Raw genomic sequence first — 23917 nt, forward strand, 5'->3', positions numbered from 1 at the left:
AGGGTGGTCTTTTTGTGGTTGAAGAATCCCTTTTAAGTTTGAGCCTGACCCGTCCATGAGGTGTCCCCACACACAGCGTCTGTGTTTAGTGTGCAGTGTTGTGTCCACTCACGTTGACCACAGCGTCTTTGGTCTGAGCCATGTCCGAGATGACGCCATCTGTGATCATCAGCAGCACAAAGTACTGGGAGCCGTCGGTCACCTCTGCAGCACACCTACCATCAGATCAGGACACACACACACACACACACACACACACACACACACACACACACACACACACACACACACACACACACACACACACACACACACACACACACACACACACACAAATAAATTAGGTTAACTGATCTATGTTCGTAGACAATGTTTAGAGTAACATCACGTTTCTGTTGTGGTGCATTGAGAGCAAAATGATTATGGGTTTTTTGCTTGATGCATTTCCCCGCCTGACTTTGTGCTATTCTTGTTTAGTTATTTATGATCACTGTATCCAAAAGTAATTGAATTTGCAGACCTTCTTTTCATTTTATGACAAATTGGTGCACTACCCCCAAATTGCAAAACCATACTTAAGTCAAATATTTTCATGAAAGTTGTTATTTGAGTTGCAGGTTTAAGAGGGGTTCTTAACGGAGTAATTGTATGCAGATGATTAGAAAATGTTTTGTTGGTGGATAAGAAAACCTTACCATGCAATGTTATCAGAAATCGGGGAGATTCCTCTGGGTTTAATAAAAACTGTAATATTGGAGCAGGTTAAAACAATATTCTGAACTTCTATGTAGCATATCAAACAAGTTCTCACTCACAACTCCCAAACAGTGGCCCTATGCTTCAAACCAGGACGCTGTCAGTTTTGCACGTGCCAATTTGCATGTCTTTTGAAAATAAACGTACATGTTCACAGGAAAACCAGGACGCTCACAGGCCTGTTACATGTATGCATGTCTTTTGAAAATAAACGTACATGTTCACAGGAAAGAACTTGGTTCGCTTTAGGCAACAACACTACTTAGTGAGGTTTAGGAAAAGATTGTGGTTCTAGAAAGGTGCACTCAGTAGAGAGCAGATCACCGCCAGGTGTGTCTGCAACGCCCACAGCTGTATAATGTAAGAAAAAGAATACAACCAACAGTTGGCTAACCCCTGTCTAGACATCTGTATGGGGTCATAAAACTATATATTGCAATTACAATATTCAAACTCAAAAACATATGGGCTTGAAGTTGTTAAATCTAGCCTAAACAAGATTAAATTGGCGGAGATAATTGAACCTACGTTGGATTTGTTTGTTTTAGAAAGACACCATGCATGTAACGAATGGAAACTGAACAGCCGTCCCCGATACGTCACGGTAACTGGAGGGGAACCTAGAGTGTCATAGTTTAAAGCGTAGGTCCAGTGAGCAACTTTTTGACTCATGATCCTGTGAGTTCTCTGCACCAGCACCCCTGTTTCCAGCTGTGTTTGTTCTCCCAGTGCTAATGTCAGTCTGAACACAATGTTACAGTAACTGTGTGACCGTGTTTCACAGGAACTTTCCTCTTCGTTTCAATCATTCTCAGTGAATCTGTACCCTGTAACGGTTCTACAGAGGATGCCACCTGCTGATTTGCTCATAACAGAAGTGGGCTCCATACCATTCCTGATAGCTTCTGAATGGAATGTTCGTCATGCTCTGCAGGTAATTATACATACAACCATCAGATACTAAGGTGGCTTTCTGCGGGTCGTTCAGTATATGGATTAAAATGTTAAATTGATGCACACTAGAAAGTGGATGCAGATTCCCGGCCAGCACAGGCTTCTCATTATTTAGTCCACATAAAACGGCATTGTATAATAGAATAGTTTGGTTCTACACTGGTGTGTGTGTGTGTGTGTGTGTGTGTGTGTGTGTGTGTGTTGTGTGTGTGTGTGTGTGTGTGTGTGTGTGTGTGTGTGTGTGTGTGTGTGTGTGTGTGTGTGTTGCTGGTAATGCGGGGATCCCAGCAGGGAGAAGGAAGACCTGCTGTCTGACTCACTGTGTGATTGGCTAACACTCTCAGTCTGGCCCGAGGCAGAGAGCAGGCAAAATGGCAAACTGTCTCTCTCTCTTTGCACCTCTCTGTCTGCTGTATCCTCCATGTCTGTCTTCCTGACTGTCTCAACATCCGTCCCTCATGTTTTCTCTCATTTCCAGCCTCTCTCTGTCTCTGCAGAATAACACGGAGCTGTATCAGCAGGGGAAACAAATCTCCCTGTTACCTCTGTGACTAAAGCACTGTCACCTCAGTTATCCTTTAGAAGCCACTTCCTTTTTTTTTTTTCTGCACTCTTTCAATTCAGCTCTTTCAACAGCTCTTTATGGGAATGGCGCTTCTGTTGTAAATGCTTCTAGCACAGGAATATTCATCTTTACTTATTACTTATACTGCACTGGTACTATATTATAGCACCAGTGCAGCACTACATTGATGTGCTATCCATGAATAATTGAAAACACTTTTTTTGTCTAGCTTTAATGAAAAGAAAGACCCTCCAAAATAACAAAAACAGCTGGATAACATGAACAGCGCTCGAGTTTCAGATAACAAATCAACACAACAGGTGTTTTGACTGAGGAGGATGGAAGGACCCTGCTAATGTAAGGCTCCCTGGACTATTGGAGGCTTGCTTTAGAAGCATTTAGAGATCATGTTATGAAAAAATGTTGCATTGATAGTGTTAATGCTGACACCTTTGGAACAATTCTTAAATGCTCTCTTTACAATATTTAGAGCATTAATATAGCAGCAAACAGCTATTGTCTATGTAAAGCTAAATAAAGCTTCATGTCATTCATATCAATTCATGTATCAGTTCATCTCATTTCATCATAATGAGCAGTTTATTTGTTGACTGATTTCAATGTTGTGTTGGTCAAACTATAAGGTGATTTATTGCTTGTGTTTATTGAATAAGGAAGATGAGGAATATGAAAAATCATGATGAGATTATTTTACTGTTCAGCCCCAGCGACCAGCATAGTTTGCTTATCTTCTTGACTTTAAGACCATTACAACTTCTATTAGAAAAGAATGATGTGTGAAGTCACATGATCATCTTCTACAAAAAAAAATGTAAGTACACACTTGTCTATTTCTGTCTTACTTATTGTGTAATTCTGACACAGATTGGTTGAATATTGTTCAGCTTCCAAGTTGGACCAAAGAAGCAGTAAAACAATACAATATGTGTAAACACACACTTACTGTTGGAGACGAGGGGCGTACTTTTCTTTGGCTGTGAAAATATGATTCTTGTTCCAATACGTTACTGCAAATGGCAAGAGTTGCTGCATGTGGCCGTGTATATTTATGTATATATGGATTATACCATGCATCTCCTCCTCCTCCTCGCCTTTATCGCTACTCTAAACCTCCCACATGGATGACAACAAAAAAAAGGAGAGGTGGGTGAAGAGGAGGAAGAATGAAGAGGAAGCGCTGGACCGACAAATGGAAGGACGGGGCATTTAATTAAGAAGTAAAGTAGGAAGAGGATGAGCCAGAGTGGACGCCATGAGAGCAGATGAAACAAGGATGTAGAGGAGGAGGAAGAGGTGTAGAGGGACAGCAAGTCAGAGTTAGTGGGAAAGGTATAGAGGGAGGATGGATGGAGTCAACCAAATGACAAAAAAAAGAAAGTGCATCTCATGATCACAAGGCAAAAAGTATAGACGTGCAAAAAACAAAAGGATGACAGAAAGTGCGAAGACACAGAGCCAGGAAATAAAGTTTAGGAGCTTTAAGCTCTTGAGCCCACAGCTGAACAACACTGCTACACTCCATTTAATTATGCAACCACAGTAACACACAACGGGGACGTAACAAATTATTGATTCATGTCGGGACTAAAAATACAAAAGTAGTTAATGAACAGCCAAAACCTACTAAAAACTTCACACTGGCTGTATTACAATAAAGTTGTGTTAGAAAAATGTAATTTGTTTTTAAAAAAAGCTCGAAGGATGGCGTGCTGCAGGGTTCAGCAGGAAGACAAGGTTTGATCACTTATTCATACCTATTTATGGTATTTGAAGCATTGACCTCCTGGGGATAATAAAGTGTGATGCATAAGGTTCAGATACTTCATGGGGCAACTGAACAAAATGACAAAAGGCTCTGCGATGCGTCAGTTACCACTGACAGCGTCGTCCCTACACATGGTATCGCCCCGGAAGCGTAGTGAGCCCCCCTGCAGTCCCCCACCAGGTTAACACTGTTAGCACTGTTTGTTCTGTTAGCACCGTTAGCTGCTAGCCGCTGGCTTGGTCTTCCCCATGTTGAGAACCGTGTGGAGGCAATAGAAATGATCTGCATATTGAGCACCTTTAAAAACCTGGTCCTTGGTAATAGACTTTACAATATTGTATATTCAGTGAAATAAGTGTAGGGCAATTATACAACTTTAAATGTGGAAGTATTTCATAATGTAACTTGTAAATGACTCATTTTACTTGAATAACTAAGATAAAAATGTAAACGCGGCTCTGCGTTTGTAGACCTCCAAGGGTTAATGGTAAATGGACTTGCACTTTTGCTTTTATTAGTCTTTCATTCACTGATGACGCACCCTGGTGCCATCTGCCCATCAGGAATTACTAACATTCATACCCATTCACACACCTCAGGCACATCCTACAGGAGCCATTTGGGGTTAAGTTTCTTGCCCCAGGACACATTGATATGGACTAGTGGAGCCGATGGATCGAACCTGTCAATCCCCTCATTGACCCACTCTACCACTGAGCCACAGTCACCACAGCCCCATGGTTCAATGACAATGATTTTTACATGATTATAAAGAGTCACCTTATCTTAATAATAACTTGCTTGCCATTTTAAGCAGCACAAATCTGAGATTCAGAGTTACGAAGATGTTGTCATTCCAGAAAGAGTCTAAGCCTCCAGCAGTTAAAAACACCAGGGCTCTGAGTAGGTAATCTAAAGGGGTTGGCATATCTTACAGAGCAGGGTATCATTAACCTTTACGGTGACACTGACATGCTCTGTGGGGAACACCCTGAGTGCCTCTGTGTCCGTAACCCTGCTCTGACAAAAACACTGGAATTAAATACAGCTTTCTGCCGGAAGCAACAATGTTTGTGGTAATCTGGATTGACTGAGATGTACATCTACTAACAGGAGCTGGTTGTTAATTATACAAAAACAGGTTGCCACTCATCGGAAAAGCTCTAAAGCTCTACTTGAGGTCAAATACTCTACAGGGAACCTTTAACTCTGTAATAGGTTTATAACAAAAAGCTACTAAAAGTATCTGTTTATTTCACAAAATGATCTGTCGTTGATCTGTGTTGCATAGACTAGAACGCTGTTTAATGTGATAGTTTGTGATAGTTTGTTAGAGTTATGAAAATGACCATTTATGAATGTTAATAAAATCAAAGTGTTTAGATTTAAGTTGCTTACTAGAGCATAAAGTTAACGGTAATGGGCTCTCTAAGCCACTTATTATGACCTTTGTGGTTGTGGGGAACCTTGCTTACGAGTAACTAATCCTCTGAGAAGGCATGTGTGTGTGTGTGTGTGTGTGTGTGTGTGTGTGTGTGTGTGTGTGTGTGTGTGTGTGTGTGTGTGTGTGTGTGTGTGTGTGTGTGTGTGACTGTTGGGAGTGGACTGATGGAAAATGTTTAAACATGAAATATAAGCGGTGATTTCTCCACAAAAACAGGGATGATTGACAGACAGATGCTGCGAGCTGCTCATCACGTCTACTGCTTCCTGCCACCGAGTCACCTCTCTCTGTTTGCATTCATGACATGCATACATTAACAGCTGGCTTCCCATGATGCCCCAGGATAAGTGACAAATGCATATGAAACTTATGTATATGTGCAGATTTTATGTATGAGGGACATTATGTAGAACTATGTGAAGGTGTGTGTTTGTGTGAGATTATGTGACACATATGCGCGCAATAGATGTGTCTCTTTCCTTGTGTTTGTGTGAGTGTGTGTGTGTGTGTGTGTGTGTGTGTGTGTGTGTGTGTGTGTGTGTGTGTGTGTGTGTGCGTGTGTGCGTGTGTGTTTATCTCTCACCGAGCCACCTGGTTGATGACGGGAGCAAAGTTGGTCGGGCCGTACAGCTGAACAGTTCTCAGGCTCTGGAAGTAAGCCTCCAATACTCCCTCTATGCCAACACAGTTTGGGTTTTCAGTGTCTGAATTCTGCAAGAAAGAAAAAATATACAAAAAAATACATTGAACCTATTGAAAGGAAACCAATAAGACTTCTTGGTCATGGCATGATAAAATCTATTTCTCTTCACAGCACGACCTGTCCTAGATGCTTGTTTAAGAAAGGAGATGCACTTATGACTTCTGGTGACTAGTAGTTCTCTTGAATACCTATGTTGAATACACTTCCTGTAAGTCGCTTTGGATAAAAGCGTCTGCTAAATGACTGTAATGTAATGTAATGTAATGGAACTGTCACGTCCACAAAGAGCGTCTGGATTCTAACCCAGTGCTTTTTCTTATTTTCCACTGCGTCGGCACTTCAGACACCGCCTGAATGGAATTATGGTACAGCGTGACACAGAGGCAGCTTATGTGTTTGTTTACCACAGTGGAGGTCCCTGATGGGATTTCTCTGCATTATATTACAGGTATTCGGATTGCAGAGAAACATTTCTGGCTGAATAAAGTAGAATTACCCCACGTGAATACAGCACCCCTTATTCACCAGGACATGTCAATGACTCACCGCTGCATGTCACCTGATTTCAACCACATTCTATTTGCGTCGTTGTTGAAACACAACGTATATCCGTCTTTCTTTGGCAGCGATCCAATACAGTAGCTGTTGACGGATCATCGTCTTCTCTTTTATAAACGCGGGTTCACGCTCACGCTCTGTTGCTTTCTGTTATCTCCCTGCAAGATCACTTTTTAATTATTTACCCCGAGATTGTGGTTTTGTTTAATAATATGGATTTCTTTAAAGTATATAAAACAGATTCAAAAGACACAGTTAATTAAGTGCTAACAGAGGAGCTACGCAGTAGAAACCTGACTCTAATATAACAAATATTTGATCTACTGTCCTTGTGAGAGACCGCTTTAAGGTACATTTATTCTTAATTTATTGCAAATGTGAGCTAATTAATGTTGATTGTTTGGAGTGAATATTCACAAGTACTGCGTCACTTTTCTCACTTTCTCACTTGGATCATATATATGGATATAAACAGTTGTAATCTCTTTTTCTCAGGACCCGTCCTACGCCAGCCGTTTATTATGAGACAAGATAGTGAAAGTTAACATTTGATGAACTCTGTAGGAGCCCCGAGCGGTTTCCAAACAATAGATTCCTAATTAGAGTTGCCTTAGCATGACTCGTTGCCCAAGATTTGTCACGCCTGGGTGAACTCTAATTGGGAAAGCTGATTGAGCGGCCGCTCGCGTGGAAAGTAGCAAAGTGATACGGAGTGATGAATCTAGACGAGCGGGTTCGTCGATACTCTTGCCCACCACTGACTGCTGACTGGGTGGGAGCCAGGAGGATCATGGGATTTGACAAAGCTGATTGAGAACGACAGTTTCAGGTCGAAGAGAGAGAAAAAAAATCCTCCGGTCCACTAATGAACGATCCTAGGAGTGTCATTGAGATGTTTACACCCATGTGAGAAGATCTGGCCATATGATCGTCTTCTTGAAGAGACTAATCTCATCCCACAGCCCTGGAACCTTTTTTTATGTTGGTCTCACACCCACTTTTATCCTCGGTTCCTTTGAGGTTCCTGTCCATGGAGACAGTCGAATGGAATCCAAGGCACACGGTCAATACATTTTTATCAAACTGTTGTTTTTGTCATGAGTCGTACATGGAAAAAAACAATGCAAGTTTTTTTTGGAAACAAGTTCGATTTTCCTGAGCTTTCTCACCGAGAATAAATGCATCCTCCCTTTTTTAAAACAAAAGGGAGGCTCTTTAGTCAGAACCAAGCAGCAAACTTTATTACTCCTTTCAACCTTGATGAAGGCATTGCATATTCTAATCAGTTTTGAGAAAAAATTTATAATCTACTGCCCTCAACCAGTACCGATCGATCCATAGCTGTAGAACCTGAAATATATTTAGATGGCTTTTCTCCCATCGACCTTCAACAATTGACTTTAACTATTTCTAAGTCTAAACCTTCCACCTGTCTCTTAGACCCGATTCCGACTAGGCTGCTTAAGGAAGTTTTACCTTTAATTAGCAACTCCTTATTAGAAATTATCAATCTGTCTTTACTGACAGGCCATGTACCACAGGCCTTCAAACTAGCTGTAATTAAACCTCTTCTTAAGAAACCTACTCTTGATCCAGAGGTGTTGGCTAACTATAGACCTATATCTAACCTTCCGTTCCTCTCTAAGATCCTTGAGAAAGCAGTAGCAAATCAGCTCTGTGACTTTATGCATAACAATAGTTTATTTGAGGATTTTCAGTCAGGATTTAGAGTGAATCATAGCACAGAGACGGCACTGGTGAAAATTACCAATGACCTTCTAATAGCTTCAGACAAAGGACTTGTCTCTGTACTTGTATTGCTAGACCTTAGTGCTGCATTTGATACCATTGATCACCAAATCCTATTACAGAGATTGGAGCATCTTATAGGCATTAAAGGAACCGCACTTAGCTGGTTTAAGTCGTATTTATCAGACCGATCTCAGTTTGTATATGTAAACAATGAAAGCTCGATGAAAACCAGGGTTAGTCACGGAGTTCCACAGGGGTCTGTTCTTGGACCTATTTTATTTACCTTATATATGCTTCCCTTGGGGAATATTATCAGAAAACACTCAGTAAACTTTCATTGTTATGCAGATGATACCCAGTTATATCTATCAATTAAGCCAGACAAAACTAACCAGTTCTCTAAACTTCAAGCATGTCTTACGGACATAAAAACCTGGATGACCTGTAACTTTTTAATGTTAAACTCTGAAAAAACAGAAGTTATCCTACTAGGCCCAGATCACCTTCGAATTCAATTATCTAACGATATAGTTTCTCTAGATGGCATTGCTCTAGCATCCAGCACTACCGTTAAGAACCTTGGAGTTATCTTTGACCAGGATCTGTCTTTTAACTCTTATATAAAACAGATCTCAAGGACAGCCTTTTTTCATTTACGTAACATTGCGAAAATCAGGCAAATCCTGTCTCAAAGCGATGCAGAAAAACTAGTTCATGCATTTGTTACCTCTAGACTAGATTACTGTAACTCCTTATTATCAGGCTGCTCTAATAGGTCTCTTAGATCTTTACAGTTGATCCAGAATGCTGCAGCACGTGTTCTAACAAAAACTAAGAAAAGAGATCATATTACTCCAGTATTAGCTTCTCTGCACTGGCTCCCTGTTAAATCAAGAATAGAATTTAAAATTATTTTACTTACCTACAAAGCTCTAACTGGTCAGGCACCGTCTTATCTTAAGGAACTTATAGTTCCATATTACCCAACTAGAGAGCTGCGCTCAATCAATGCAGGGTTACTTGTGGTTCCTAGAGTATATAAAAGTAGGATGGGAGCCAGAGCCTTCAGTTATCAGGCTCCTCTTCTGTGGAACCAGGTTCCAGTTTCAGTCCGGGGGCAGACACACTCACCACTTTCAAGAGCAGGCTTAAGACCTTCCTTTTTGATAGCGCTTATAGTTAGGGCTGGTTCAGGTTCGCCTTGGTCCAGCCCCTAGATATGCTGCTATATGCCTAGACAGCCGGGGGACTACCTAGGATACGCTGAGCTCCTCTCTCCTCTTCTCTCCCTCCTTCTTTATGTATTAATCTCCTATTTATGCACATTACTGATTTTGCTTCTTCCCCGGAGTTCTTGTGCTTTCTCGCCTCGCAGGTTCCCAGGAATTGGGGTTATATTTGGACTGTCATCGTGCCACCTACTGAGGCCCTGCTGACACCCACTACTACTACCACTATCATTATTAGTCACATTACTATTATTATTGCCTGTACTATTACGCTTATTGACTTGCTTGTACCCTGGAGTCTTTGTGCTTTCTCGCTTCGCAGGCTTCTATAAATCGTGGCTGTACCTGGACCGTGGACGTGCATCCTGCTACGGCCCTGCTGACACCGACTGCTACCACCATAATTATTATTACTAGTCACATTACTATTACTATTACCTGTACCATTAAGCATTTTAGCTTTACTTCCACCCTGTTCTGCAGGTTTCCATGAATCATTGTGGTACCTGGACCGTAGTCGTGCCTCCTGCTGTGAGCCGACTGACAGCCACTGCTACTTCGATTATTATTATTAGTCACATTACTATCCCTATTTTCATGGCTATAATTCTACTGTAATAATTGCTGCTGTTATTATAAGTAGTCTTATTATATGAATCATTTATGTCATATACATTGAATGTGTTGTATCTCTGTTATGCTGCTCATTCTGTACACATGACATCTATTGCATTCTGTCCATCCTGGGAGAAGGATTCCTCCTGTCGTTCTCCCATAGGTTTCTTCCTTTTTTCTCCCTGTTAAAGGGGTTTTTTAGGGGAGTTTTTCCTGTGCCGATGTGAGGGAAGGACAGAGGATGTCGCTTGTGCACAGATTGTAAAGCCCTCTGAGGCAAATTTGTAATTTGTGATTCTGGGCTATACAAAATAAACTGAATTGAAATTGAATTGAATTGAATTGTTATTCAGACCAAGTGGACATTTGTGTCAAATTTAAAGAAATTGGCTCCAGGTGTTCCTGAGATATTGGGTTCACGAGAAAGTGATGACCAAATGGACAACCGAACAAAATGTAATGCCTCCAGCCATGGCTCTGCCATAACATAAGTATAAAAAACTAAACAATTAGAGTCGTTTAAGTGGAGAGCACTCAAGATCAGTCCACAAAGTGTTCTCCAAAGTCAAAGTCCAACACTGAAAGGTCTCACACTGATGCTTGGTGTTTCTGTTGCACACAGGAAACAGTTTTCTTTTATTTCTCTATTTGGCTATATGGAGTGTGTGATTGCATTTCTGTTTGGCCAAAGTCAGCCTTGAAAAAAGTCCAAAAGCAAACCGCGCTTTACATCAGCAGCCAGCGAGACCTTCAACATCTAACAGATGGACACATTTTTACATCCTGGCAGTGATTTAGTCAGAGCTGATACAAATCAGAAAATAAAACAACCTTTAAAAAGAGAAAGTTCTAGTTGGCAACATTGTTTCTCTGCTGTTGCAGAAATGTGTTTAACGTGTGAAAGCAGATCATCAACTGAAGTGTCTGTTAGTATAGTATTCAGTCCAAAAGCAGAAGTACCTTCTTACTGAGTATCACAAAAATGTTTCGCACTAAAACAGAGACAACAAAAGTGTATCTTACCATTGGGAAGGCGTGGGAGATCTTCCCGTCCGGGGGAAGCTTAGCTCCGAAGCCATATGCCGGGAAGAGTTTGTCGCTGTCGTAGTCCTGGATGATCTCGCCCACGGCCTTCAGAGCCATGGCGTACGCGTTCATCTGGTACGGACTCATGTAGTGTAGTGAGGTGGGCTGGGACGGGTTACCTGGAGAGAGGAGCACCACCTTAACATGACCGAATACTTTTCAGATAATCAGGACCGTGGTAAATTCATAGCAGTCATTTTAACTGAAGTAAATGCATGGCAAATGAATAAAATAAGTCTATAGCGAGAAATACTGGCAGAATATGCATGCAGATATGACGCAGGAAGTCACATGTTTTGAGCTAGGAATATATGTGTTCAGATTGTAAAGCCCTACGAGGCAAATTTGTAATTTGGGATTTTGGGCTATACAAAATAAATTGAATTGAATTTAATGGAAATTGAATAGTGTTCTTATTTGTCTTAAATTTTGCATGCAAGAAAATATGATATATGAGAGAAAAAAAGTATTTCTTTCTTCTATTATATCATGTATACAGAGAAACAAACGGGTGGCAACAGAAAATATGATTTCTGGTACGAATCATAGAGATAAATTGCCACAATGTTTACTGCCAATCCTAAACTTAATTTAAAAACTGTATAAATGTATAATTGCCAAAATAGAGCAGTGTGGCAAACTTGGTTATATCATCCACTTGGGACAGGACAGGGGCAGCATGCAATGTTTAGTAGCTTGCTTGTTGCAATACTCAATAAAGAAACAAGAGGCTGAAGAACACCACTACCCCATGCTCTGCACATGGCTGTATAAGGAGGAGTGGATACAGTGTTGGAGGTGGGGCCTTCTTCATTCCTATTAAAGTTCGTCAGAGGTGAAGGAAGCAAAAAAGTTCCATTTCCGGGTATCGAATTCAGAAGAAATTACCAAAATCATCCAGCGATCTTGGCATCCACAGGCTCATAGAGCAAGTGCACTAACGTTTTCTTTACCCCCGCCTCCATCAATGGGTCCAGCCATTGTTCTCGGGCTCATTAACGTGAATGGAGGAAGGAATTTAACTCTGGATTCAGCTAATAGCGCATTTTATAATTTTTAGGACCTAATGATTAAAAAAGGGCTATTTAAGTGTTCCTACTGGGAAGTTGATTTACCTAAAAAAATAAAAAGCCCACCAGAACAGACATCTTATTCCAAATGTTAGTCTATGGGAAGAAGGCTTTCAATGTATCTCGTGACGGAACCCCGGAAGTAGTAAGTCCACTGTTTGAGCACTATGTAAAATTTACTTCAAAGCAGGGAGCTCTTCCTGGGCGCATTGTTCTAAATAAGAATAAAAGCATTCCTGATTTCTTACAGGTGAGTTTTAATTTCTACATGCATTCTAGACACAAGGTACAGTGATTGTGTGTTAACAAGTTTATGCATTTTAACTGGCACTTATCCAAAATAAACACTTCGAAAAATGTAAAATGTTAAGAAACTTTGAAAGGCACCAGTTTAAAAAATGAATAAAAATATGATTAAGAATGACCCCCCCCCCAATGCTCCAATTCATCATGCTTTGGAGGTCAGATTGTACCTGGTGGAAAACATAAAACTACAGCTCCATGGTCAAATATTTTCCTCATGTAGTTATGAATCTAGCTTGAATAAAAGAGCTAAGGGTACTTGCAGTCATTGAGTGGAGATGATGTGCTCATGTTTGCAGAATTCTCATCTGCTGAACAGCTTGATTCAAGTTATGTTTTATAGTAACGACATTACTGTGATGAGCTTGAAACTAGTGTTGTGCAGCGTATCATGGTTGTCATATTTTAACTGTTCAATTTGTTACCAACAACATCTGAACGTCCATTCAGTGAAAATCACACATACAAAGACGACTCATCCAAAGATGAAAACTCGGTCCATAACTAAAGTAATAACGTGACAATCACAAACACTGTGGGTAAGAAAACAGATGTGTAGACATTTCCTGCATGCACAGAGATGTGACGTGGTCCTACCATTGGATGCTGTGAAGTCTATGGCCACGGTGAAATTGAGTTGTGTCCTGGTGGGAGATGAAACACATCAGTGTCATTGGAAGCAGAGATTTTGGACTGTACCAGCATCTCCATATGGGAGCACATTTACAGGTGTCCAGATTAAAATTCTCATCAACAGCTCACTGCTGTCCCTTATAAATCACCATGCAGGGGGATCTGCACTATTATTCCTAAAATACAGTCTTTTACAGTGCTTTCAAATTCAAGTGATGATAATCACCGTTTTGTTCTTGTCTAAATCCTTACATGGCTATTTTCATGCTGAAGACTTTCTATGTGATTCTACAAGAGTTTTACTGACACCATAGATCTGGGGTGTAATCACAATACACTTTTGGGGTTACAAGTACGATCGCATTAAACCAGAAGGAACTGATGTTCCAAATCTGGGTTCAAAGGAGCAAGATATTGCAATTTTTCCCCTGGATTGCAAAGGCATAACCTGCCCGCAATCAGAGGCGTTTGCATCCTAGAAAAAAATAATTGACAGACCCAATACTAGGTTTTTTTTGGGAAAAGCACAAAAGCTGTAAAACTACAGATTTTTGACTGTATTCTGTACATGTTTTGGAAAAATAACGGCAGGCTTATTTGAAATTGGTGTTCATGCTTTGCAAACAGCCGCTGATTTCAAACTATACAAATCAACTTTCAGATGAACTTGCAGAGACTTGCAGCTTACATCACAGAGGACATTGTGTCTTCCGTTATTATAGTGTATTATGACAGTAAAGTAGTGCCACAGTTTAATTTGATAACGATGTAAAATAATGTGTCATAAGTCCAAGTCAATACACCACCTCTAGTCATTTCTATCTCCCAACAGAAGGTCTAAATGCTTTCACACCCATCTCCATACTGCCAAGAATAACAGTCTTCTTGGAGAATATTGAATACTATATTTGTTGATCTAAATGTAGACACATTTGAATTTACTGGAATCATCCTATTAAAACCCTCTCAGGTACTGAACTCCCAAAAGAGAAAAATAAAATACATAAAGGACATGACCGCGGTGTCTTCGATCTTAACTACAGCCTTGCAATCAAACAGAAGCAATGTTTACGACGTTCAATGTCTGTTGACAGTCTTGTGGCTTTTAGAGAGCAAAAAACAATGGCTGAAGTTCCCCGTCCAAAAGAGCTGTCTGACATCAATGATAAAACGGTGAAAATATTCTAAATATAGATAATACAGACAACCCCACTTCAAAAAGTCCAAACTATCCCTTTAACCTCATCTGTCACAGTAAAGGAAAAGATCCACAAAAGAGCAGTGGATATCTGACAGAACTGAGACAGGAATCAATGCTACAAATGTATATACTGAAAAAAAAAAACATGTTTTAATTAGTGACCAAGCTAAGCTAATGAGCTACCTAGTTTGTTATCTTACTGTTAGCATGCTTGCCATTTAAGTTTTCTTTTTTATCATTTTAATGAATCTTCTTTGAAAGAAATATTTGGGAAATAATGGTGACCAAATTGCCAAGGGGAGTAAACAGAACAGTTATGAGAAAATAAAGAAAAGCTATGAGAGTTTTTTTTGACTGACTAGAGCTAGCCCAATCTGTTAGCGCGTTAGCTCATCGGCCACAGCAGTTCACCAACTACCCCTGTGAATAGTCGCACAGACTCTAGAACCAAAGATGGGCATATTCCTTTCATCACAGTGGTCTGGTGTCACCAGGCCTTAGAACTTACCCTCCTCTGATGAAGTCAACAAACGTGCATTCTGACTCCACTTTGAAAGACAGCAGTGTCACCTTGGAGACAGAGTGAAAGGGAAAACATGAAGAGAGGCAGAGGACATGGAACAGAGATGGATCACAACGAGGACTCATAGCAAACATCATCCGTTTACTCCTCTGATATGTGACAGCCGCTGATGAAATGCACTCCGGCAGGTCTTACCGTCCCCGAATTGACGTATTTCTTCTTCTTGCCTTTCTTTTTAGGATTCAAAACCTTGACCGCAAAACAGGAAACAAGAAATTTGTTTCTGTCTGAGCAGAAATGTGTAGTTATTCGGTGCATGTCTGAGCTCCTGTGTGTGGATGGCGATAATATATTGTCCTCAGATGAGGGCCTGGAATTTATAACACAAGGAATGAATAATATATAACACTGTGAAGGGAACTATTGATGTTTCGCGAGTTCCCAAAACAATGTTACATTTCTGATGTCCTTTACACATGCAGGAACAGAAAGTTTTGGATTCCTTTTTTTAAATCAAGTCGTTCAACTTATTCATGGCTGTTGATGCGTTTTACCTCGTAGACATTGAACTGGCTTTGGCCTCTGGACAGTTCTCTGTAGCTGGTGGTGAACTCTCCGATAAAGTCATGACTGAAGGATTGATTTAAACAGGAACAAACAGAGAAGAGGGAGGAAAATAGTTATAGTACATCAGAAACATGCTTCCCAACTCCCTGTGTGGTTTAACAAAGAACAAACACAATAGAGAAAAAAAAAACGAGAAATAAATGCATAACATAACATTAAAGCTGACTTAATTCATCTTTATGCTGCCACCTTTAAGAGGCTAAAAGCACAACGTAGTCACATTATCCTCCTCTTAAACATGTTAGCAAACAGTTGCCTTTTGACACATCCAGCTGACCTGGGTAGCATTCATTCTATCCACCAGGCAGCCCAGGATGAGATTATGTGTTCAGTCGTGTGTGAGTGCGTGTGTTGCATCTGTCTGTCTGTCCGCAGCTAATCTTGCATGCCCCTGGACCCATCAGCCTAATATTTTTTGTGTTCATTTATGACTGTATGCTCAAGGACTTCTCATGGTTGCAGCGATTCACACTTTTAAAATAAACATATTTTATTGGCTGTTTAACACCATCCCTGAGTGCTGACACCTAACCAGGAAGTAGGGGCCGCAAGTAATTAACAACTGCTTCAGTTTGGGAACGTAATCCTGTCCAGATTTGGACGCCTATTGTGGGTAATCCGCAATCGTCCGTCTGGTAGCATTCCTTATCTATTTTTCTCTGGTCTCCAAAAACTCTTGAGGGAAATATCCAGCTCTTAAGTTGCTGAATGCTCCACTTTGTTCACCAGCTGGTTTCTAACTGTGTCTGTGAGCTGTTTGGTGCTGGGCAGGTTTTAAACAGTGGTTTCATCGCGGTGTTCAATCTGAAGACAGCTGCCTACTGTTGTTGCGAGCGAGGTTAAAGCAAGCAGTGAGACTGGATGTCCAGCTGGAGCAGCAGTTCCAGCCCAACACAGGTTATAAATAATATAAACCTATTTCACTCTCAAACCTCTTCCATTCCAGGATGACATTTTAAAATCAAGTGTGACTTTTCTCTGAGCTTCTGAACTTTTAAAGACTTTTTTTTGCCATTCGGATAGCCAAGAAAGTCTGTGACTACTTTCATTTTAAAATCAATCTGACACAGCACAGTGTGAGTCGTGACCAGCTTCTCCAAAGATACTTTTTTTATCCAGGAGAGGCAGAATTAAAATGTGTGACCGTGTACCCAACATGCCAAATATGCAACACGAAAGGGTAGAAGATGACTCTAACTAAGTAGAATTCGAGTCAAAGCCAGGTGGAACATTTTGATATAAGAGGCCAATGATTCACACTGTGTGATATTTAACTTTGTAGTACGACATAATGTGTTTTCATTAATTAGCCAGTTTGCCTTATTGTGTCGGTCCAGCTAACAATGAATTTACAGTTATTTCTTCTCCAGAGGTGTCATTTATAAAGCAGTGAGTAGGCTCACAGTTAATGTTTGCGTATGTATGAATGAGGTAATGTCTGTACGTCAACAAAATGTTTTGATTAATAAATCTTGCTGTATGTTTGCTGGTGCGCAATTTAGATCCGCCTCATTTCCCTCTATAAGCTCACATTCAACAATAAATTGTCAATGCAAAGCACCTGATCAATGATGATGCATGGAGATCCTGCTGATCAATGGTTCTTCTTGGCTAAATCATGGCGATACCCAAGATGGGAACAATTGCAATTCTGACACAGAAACGGCACATACACAAACATATATATATTTATTTATAATTACTAATTCACTTCTATGTCAAGGGTTATCTATTAACCTAACAACATACAGATATATAATAAATCTGAATTTGAATTAGCATAGTTTCACAGTGTATGGTCACTGCACTTGATCTGTGCCAGAAGCTCAGATCTGGTCCCTAAATCTCCTACTCTTGGGAGGATCCCTCAGAGAAAGAAGGTTCAACACATGATTTTTTCATCTGAACATAAAAACAATCCCCTCCAGCATCATCAGACTGGAAAATATCAACTCCCTGCATGCCCTCAGATCATCTCTGCATCCAAATATATCACCACCTGAAGCTGTGCGTGACACCAATGCTGCCTGCCTAATGCTGATATTTACAGGGGAAATCCTCAAGGGGCAAACAACAAGCAAACATCTCCCACTGGGGGGGGGAGAAGGAAGTTGAAACATAAGAAGCGGGGAGCTGAGGAGACGGTAAGAAAGCAATGAGGTTTAGGCAAAGAAAAAGACCCAGAAGAAGAAAAGAAGTGTAGGCAGTTTGTGATGTTTGTTTATGTAGGTATCACAACACGTCCGCCCTCCTTTTCCCTCTTATTCTCAACACTGTGTCACTTATCCCCTTAGCATCATATATAATGTGTATATTACTGTAATATACCTGATAAACATTTACATTTTAAAGGACTACTTCGTTTATAATGAGATGTTCTGGCCTCAGTGGTTATGCAGTAGGTTCATTGTTATTTTTTAGAGAAGTTATATGGTTCCACCGTAAAATTCAAACAGAGATGTTGGTTAGAAATTACTGAGTAAACATTGTGTCAGAAAAGAAAAGTGTTTTGGGGTAAGCTGTAAGACTGCTTGTTAAACCATGTCCCGTTTTCTATTTCTACACATGTTAAACGTGCAATATGAGTTGTTGCTGGGCTAAATAATAAAGGTAATGTTAGAAGCAATGCAACTCAGTATTTATACTGTTGAGTAATCTGTAAAGGAATGTTTTTCCATTTTTAAATGAGATTATGTAATGAGGAACCCTGATGGTAATTTAATGGTAATAATGACACTTAAAGGGGAAATTCAGTATTTTTTTATATTTTAATATCTTGGGCCCTATGTTTTCTTTTATTTTTTTGTCTCAACAATTTTTTGAAATTGGTCCAGTATTGAGGGAGAATGTTGCCGTCGTCATCAGCTAAACATCTTGCAATGTTATTGCTCGGGGCAACTCCTCAGCATCAATGTACTTCCACTAAAATTGCTTGTTGTTGTCACCGACAGGCTCAGATTGTTATTATTAAGTTTCTGACATCATCATGTGAAGACTCTTACAGAGAAATAAAACCTTTTTCTCTAACTTTCGTTTTCTGTTTCTTATTATTCCTCCACCAGGAGAATCAGTCTGTCTGAGAATCAGTCTGTGAGTGAGTGTGCACCTCTGTGTCTGTCCACGGCTAATCTTGCATACTGCTACATCAAACTGCCTAATGTTTTGTGTGACCAGTTATGGCTGCATGCTCAAGGACCTCTTGGGTTGCGGTGACTGACTCTTTCTCAAAACAACTTTTATTTCCTGTTTTACTACTGCCATTGACTGCCTGCTGACTCCTCCCTAAGAGGAGCACTGGTGTTGTCAGAGTTTGTTGTGTTGGAGTACAGAAAGTGTAGCATAGTGTTAACTAAAATAATTTTCAATGCTGTGGCTGAATATTAAGCTGATTTAGACATAGCGATGCGACCAAAATTCAGAAAGGACCAATTTTTTAAACGGCCGTCCCCATTAGTCACCTCGACACAAAAACATAGGGAGAATAGGGTCCAGGTTGAAAAATTTTAAGTTACCCATAAAACCTTTTAGCATTGCAACTGCGCTTCACAAATATCAGTGAAAGTAGCTCCCCTTGTGAACAATTTAACCCAAATGTTTCAATCTATTACACATTTCATATTGGAGTTTTCACAATCGCAAATATCTTACTTCTGATCGAGAGAATGCTAGACCAGAAGTAAGATATTTGTTAGCAAAAGAGGATAAAAAGTAAAATCTTTTTATATTAGTTTATTGCGGTCATGTAATAGTTGGATGCCACATTAGTTTTGGTGGTTTTTGTACATCAGCCTTCAGCTCGTCTATATGTAGCACTATATGTAGATTTTTTGGGGACTGTTGCGTTCATTGGGTCTCATTGGTTCAATCTTCTCTGCTAAACTGCACACTCCGTCTCCGAATGATTGAAAGGAGTTTATTTTGACACAAACATGTCCCTATTTTAAGTTAAGGACTAAAATCTCTGCTAATGGCTTGTCGTCAATATAAAAGGTTCTTCTAACATAATGCACAGGCTGACAGACAAAACAGAATCATCATCCTCAAGAAGAGCAGCAGACTGAGAGTCACCGCCTGATGACTGCTTCAGAGTGATGGACTATGCTGGAACAAACCAAGACAAATATTTAACTTTACTTTCCTCTAGTCTTTCAGTAAGGGATTTAGAAATATGGAAATAGGGATTTATTAAAAAAAAGAATTTAAACTAACTGAAATGTATGGTGATCAGCAAGAAAAGGCCAGACAGCCCTAAAAACCAAACATGAGGTTTCCTGTGAGCCCCCTCAGTAACACACAGTCAGTGAGAAAGAGAAGCTGTGTCGGTGCTGCGGTCAGGGCTCATTAACCCAGACCCCCCTGAACTTTCACCTCCTGGTTGTTCTTGATTTATTACTCAGTATGCCAGGCGGGTAGAGCTCTCATCAGTTCTAGTGCGTAATAAGAAGACTGAACCTCTCTGCCCCTTGGGTCTGACAGAACAAGGTGTGACATTTGAGGGATTCAATCTGGAGCTGAAAATGAACAAAGAGGAAAAAAAAGTGTATAGGGAGCGTGAGAACTCACCTCCCGTCTCTGTCCCAGTCGTAAACGTCCACCTTGACCGTCCTGGAGGGAGGTGAGATGAAGGGGGTGGAGGTAAGATGGAGAGATGTGAGAATCACAGAGAGGGGGAAGAGTGTGAGGGTGTGAAAGAGAAACGTCGGAGAGATCACCAGAGTTTTTTGTAAAGTGATGGAAGTAAACTTTTCTTGATCTTCATATCAAAGGAAGTTTCATATTTTAACACCAACCAGTAAACCACCAAAAAAAGCATCCACATTATATGATACAGTTAAACAATGTCTGATGTCATAACTGAGGATTTTAAAGGAATATACAGATATTTATGGTACCGATCCTTATATGCAACACCTATAACATTCCATATATAACCCTGAGTGGTATGTTCAGGTCATTCACTCTTGTGCTCCACAGCAGACACTCCATGATAATACTTGGTATGCTCTTCGTCATAGTGGGCCAATAGCATAACGTAATATTCATAGCAAAAAGCCTCACGCTCTCATGCAATATGCATCAAGTACAGTAGTGCACACAAAAGAATACACATAGCATCTTGATTCTATTTTGACCAGAGACCAACCAGTACAACCAGTTTTCTGTAGAATAATCAAGCTCCGGAACTATTCTTTGGCCCCTCCACAAGGCAGGGCTGAATTATGCTTTAATGCAGAAATTGTAATCTGTCTAGTCAGAATTATCATGATTATGTGACAAACATGAGCCTTGGGCTTTTGGGGGGCCTCAGGGTCTTGGTGCCCAAGGGCAGTTGTCTGCTTTGCCCAGTTAATCAAGCCTCAGTGATAACATATGATTAGCCCTCTAAAATATGATTTCACTTTCATCACTTGAAACGTATAAATCTATACAGGTGCACCTGTGTGTACAGTAGGGATGTCACACTACCAGACATTTAGTAGTTGATAACAATACCAGTCAAATTTAATTATTCTGGATATCCAATGTTACAAGACTACATTTGAACACATCATGTTAACGTTATAGTTTGCAGTATAGAGCTTGAACGCATCATATTGTAACTCAATGTAACCTCTGTTAACGTTAGCTGTTAGCTCTGTTATTGGGCCAAGCAGCACTGTGCTGCCCGCCTTTTCTATCCCCCCCCGACAACAGATAACCGTCTCGATGCCCTGATCCCACAAAAACTATGTGTCTTCATGGTAATGAAGGAACATGCCACGAGTGCAACAGTGTGACTCTTTGATGTGTTTATATGGAGCTCTATGGCTCAGAGGAAGAAAATATATAAGGCTTTGATACACACACAATACTTGATATTAGATACGTTAATTGTTGGGTTTTCATGGTATTTTACTATGAGTAGAAAAATAACTATTACAATCGCCTCGCTTTTATTAACAGGTCCAGGCAGTGTGGTGGTCATTGAGCTTGGACAGGATCATTTTTGACGATAAAGTAGGGTATGGTTTAGGGCGGGGCTACCTTGTGACTGACAGGTCGCAGTCTATGGTGTATAACAATAGTTTAGATATTTGTGAGATTGCCGCTGCATTGCCTCAATGTTGGTCTCAATAACACCAGCACTGGCCTGAGACTGATAGCATGGCCGACTGCTGGCATTATTCTGACCAGCACAGGGTCCAACCTCCTCTCACATAGTCAGCACACTCTGCCTCTTCATGTTATTACTTGGCTTTGCTTTACTTTTCCCATGCCAAAGAAAAACAACATCTAAAGAAGTCAGTGTTTCCAGTCACAGTTTAAATTATGGGAAATTCACAGTCGCCTAGCTAATGAGCTCAAATGACAAATCTGACGAACAATTAACTAATGCAGCAAACAGCTTTATAAACTCTCCCTCTCTCCCTAAAGCAATAGTTTATCAAAAAAAGAATTTACAGAAGTTAAAAAAGTGATTAAAAACTTTTAAATAAACGAGGAACCAACATGGAGAAATGTTCTAACATTACTAATAGAGCATTAATTAGTTTATCATAGCAATAATCTACTCGCAGCCAGTCTAGAACATCAGGTCCATCCATTTACATTCATGTGTAGTGTCTTATTAGTACTGGATGTCATTTGTTTTTATTATTCATATAATCTTATAAAGTTCATATATTATATCAGATTCATTATACGCACTTCACGTAGGTGTAAGGCTGTCAGAACAGCATCAATAAAGTAGAAGATAACGCCTGCACACTAAATCCATGTCCCATGATCTTCCATGTTCATGTTGATCTTTGTTCATTCTGACCTGACGAAGATCCACGCAGGATCAAAGTCAAATAAAAGCAGAGTCTCAAATAAAGGTCGGGGGTTGGTAGACACGAACAAATAAAGGCAGGACACAAATGCAGGCTGGGGGAATCGATGCAGTGATTTGGTGTCCAATACTAATCATTTTCGACGATTGGATGGTTACCAATTAAACCCACTTATTGTTAATAAAGCTAGGAAAGCTATACGTCCTCTGAATGGTCTATGTCTCTAGTTTGTGCGTGTTATTATACTAGTCAGCCTTTTTGGAAATCTTGCTTATCCAGTCTGGTTTCTCCAGGTCACATTTACAAACATAATTCTTCCTGAATGCAATATGTATCATATTTTCTGGCAAGAAGAAGTGTTTTAAACTGCATACAAAAAACACAAGATCATTTTTCACCTGCCAGCAGATAAAACAAAAATCTCCATAGAGGTGAGGCGGATCACAATAACATTGACCTCTGACCCCCGTGCTGTTGCCTCACCTGTCATAGTCTCCATTACAGAGAGCCCGAACAGGAATGGTGAACGGCTGCCAAACGGGGTTCAGATTGTTCTTGATCACCTCGGTCTTGTGGCAGATCGTGAACCTGGACACAAAGAGACGCTCAACATTTGAACTTTCTGTTGAAAAAATAGATGTTGGTGGGAGCTAGGATGGACAGCTAATTCGTCAAAAGGTTTTTTAAAGCGTCTCCCCCATCTCCTACTCACATAGTATGTAATATGTAAATATGTTTGGCTAGGAATATATGCGTATATATGTCTAATACTTTTTTTCTCCTTGGGTAAATATTCAAAGGTAGCTCATTCCGACACACACAGCCTTTTGAAATGTATTTCAGCATGAGACAGCAGAAACAGAACAGGCTCACAGAGGGTCTTGATCCTGAGCTGCATGTCTGAAAAATTTGAAGGATACACTAAGTACAGATTAGAATATTCTGTCTCGGTGTGAAGAAAATCTATTAGCGCTTCTTCCATTCGACGGGCAAGAAGCTTTGAAACTCCTCATGGGACAGGATCCAACAGAGAAATCTGCTGGCAGGTTTTCCGTCGCTGTCACTGACAAGGGAAACTTGGCGACAGAGGAGCAGGATACTGGCCTCAACCGAAGGACAAACAGATGGACTGTACTATAAAGGATTTTCATTGAAAAAACACAATCACCTTACGGAAACAAACACTTACGTCCCATCCTCGTTGCTCCTGTAGAAGACGAGGAAAGGGTCGGACTTGCCAAAGAAATCCTTTTTGTCCAGCTTGTTGGCACAGAGCTGCATGGTGGCTATGTCCTGGAGC

The 23917-nt window shown here is 40.3% G+C and overlaps 1 protein-coding gene across 1 annotated transcript in view; it reads right to left on the bottom strand.

Annotated features, from left to right (window-relative positions):
• Positions 1–23917, bottom strand: part of LOC129105410 (copine-9-like) — a 140599-nt gene that overhangs the window by 11445 nt on the left and 105237 nt on the right. Inside the window, exons 9-18 of the mRNA XM_054616416.1 lie at positions 23807–23910; positions 23101–23205; positions 20369–20410; positions 15733–15808; positions 15374–15427; positions 15164–15225; positions 13419–13465; positions 11386–11567; positions 6089–6216; positions 113–215 (exon numbers count right to left, since the gene is read on the bottom strand). Of these exons, the coding sequence (XP_054472391.1) occupies positions 113–215; positions 6089–6216; positions 11386–11567; positions 13419–13465; positions 15164–15225; positions 15374–15427; positions 15733–15808; positions 20369–20410; positions 23101–23205; positions 23807–23910 (903 nt within the window). The remainder of the gene's footprint in view (positions 1–112; positions 216–6088; positions 6217–11385; positions 11568–13418; positions 13466–15163; positions 15226–15373; positions 15428–15732; positions 15809–20368; positions 20411–23100; positions 23206–23806; positions 23911–23917) is intronic.

The sequence above is a fragment of the Anoplopoma fimbria genome, chromosome 17, assembly GCF_027596085.1.
Source record: "Anoplopoma fimbria isolate UVic2021 breed Golden Eagle Sablefish chromosome 17, Afim_UVic_2022, whole genome shotgun sequence".
Lineage (NCBI taxonomy): Eukaryota > Metazoa > Chordata > Actinopteri > Perciformes > Anoplopomatidae > Anoplopoma > Anoplopoma fimbria.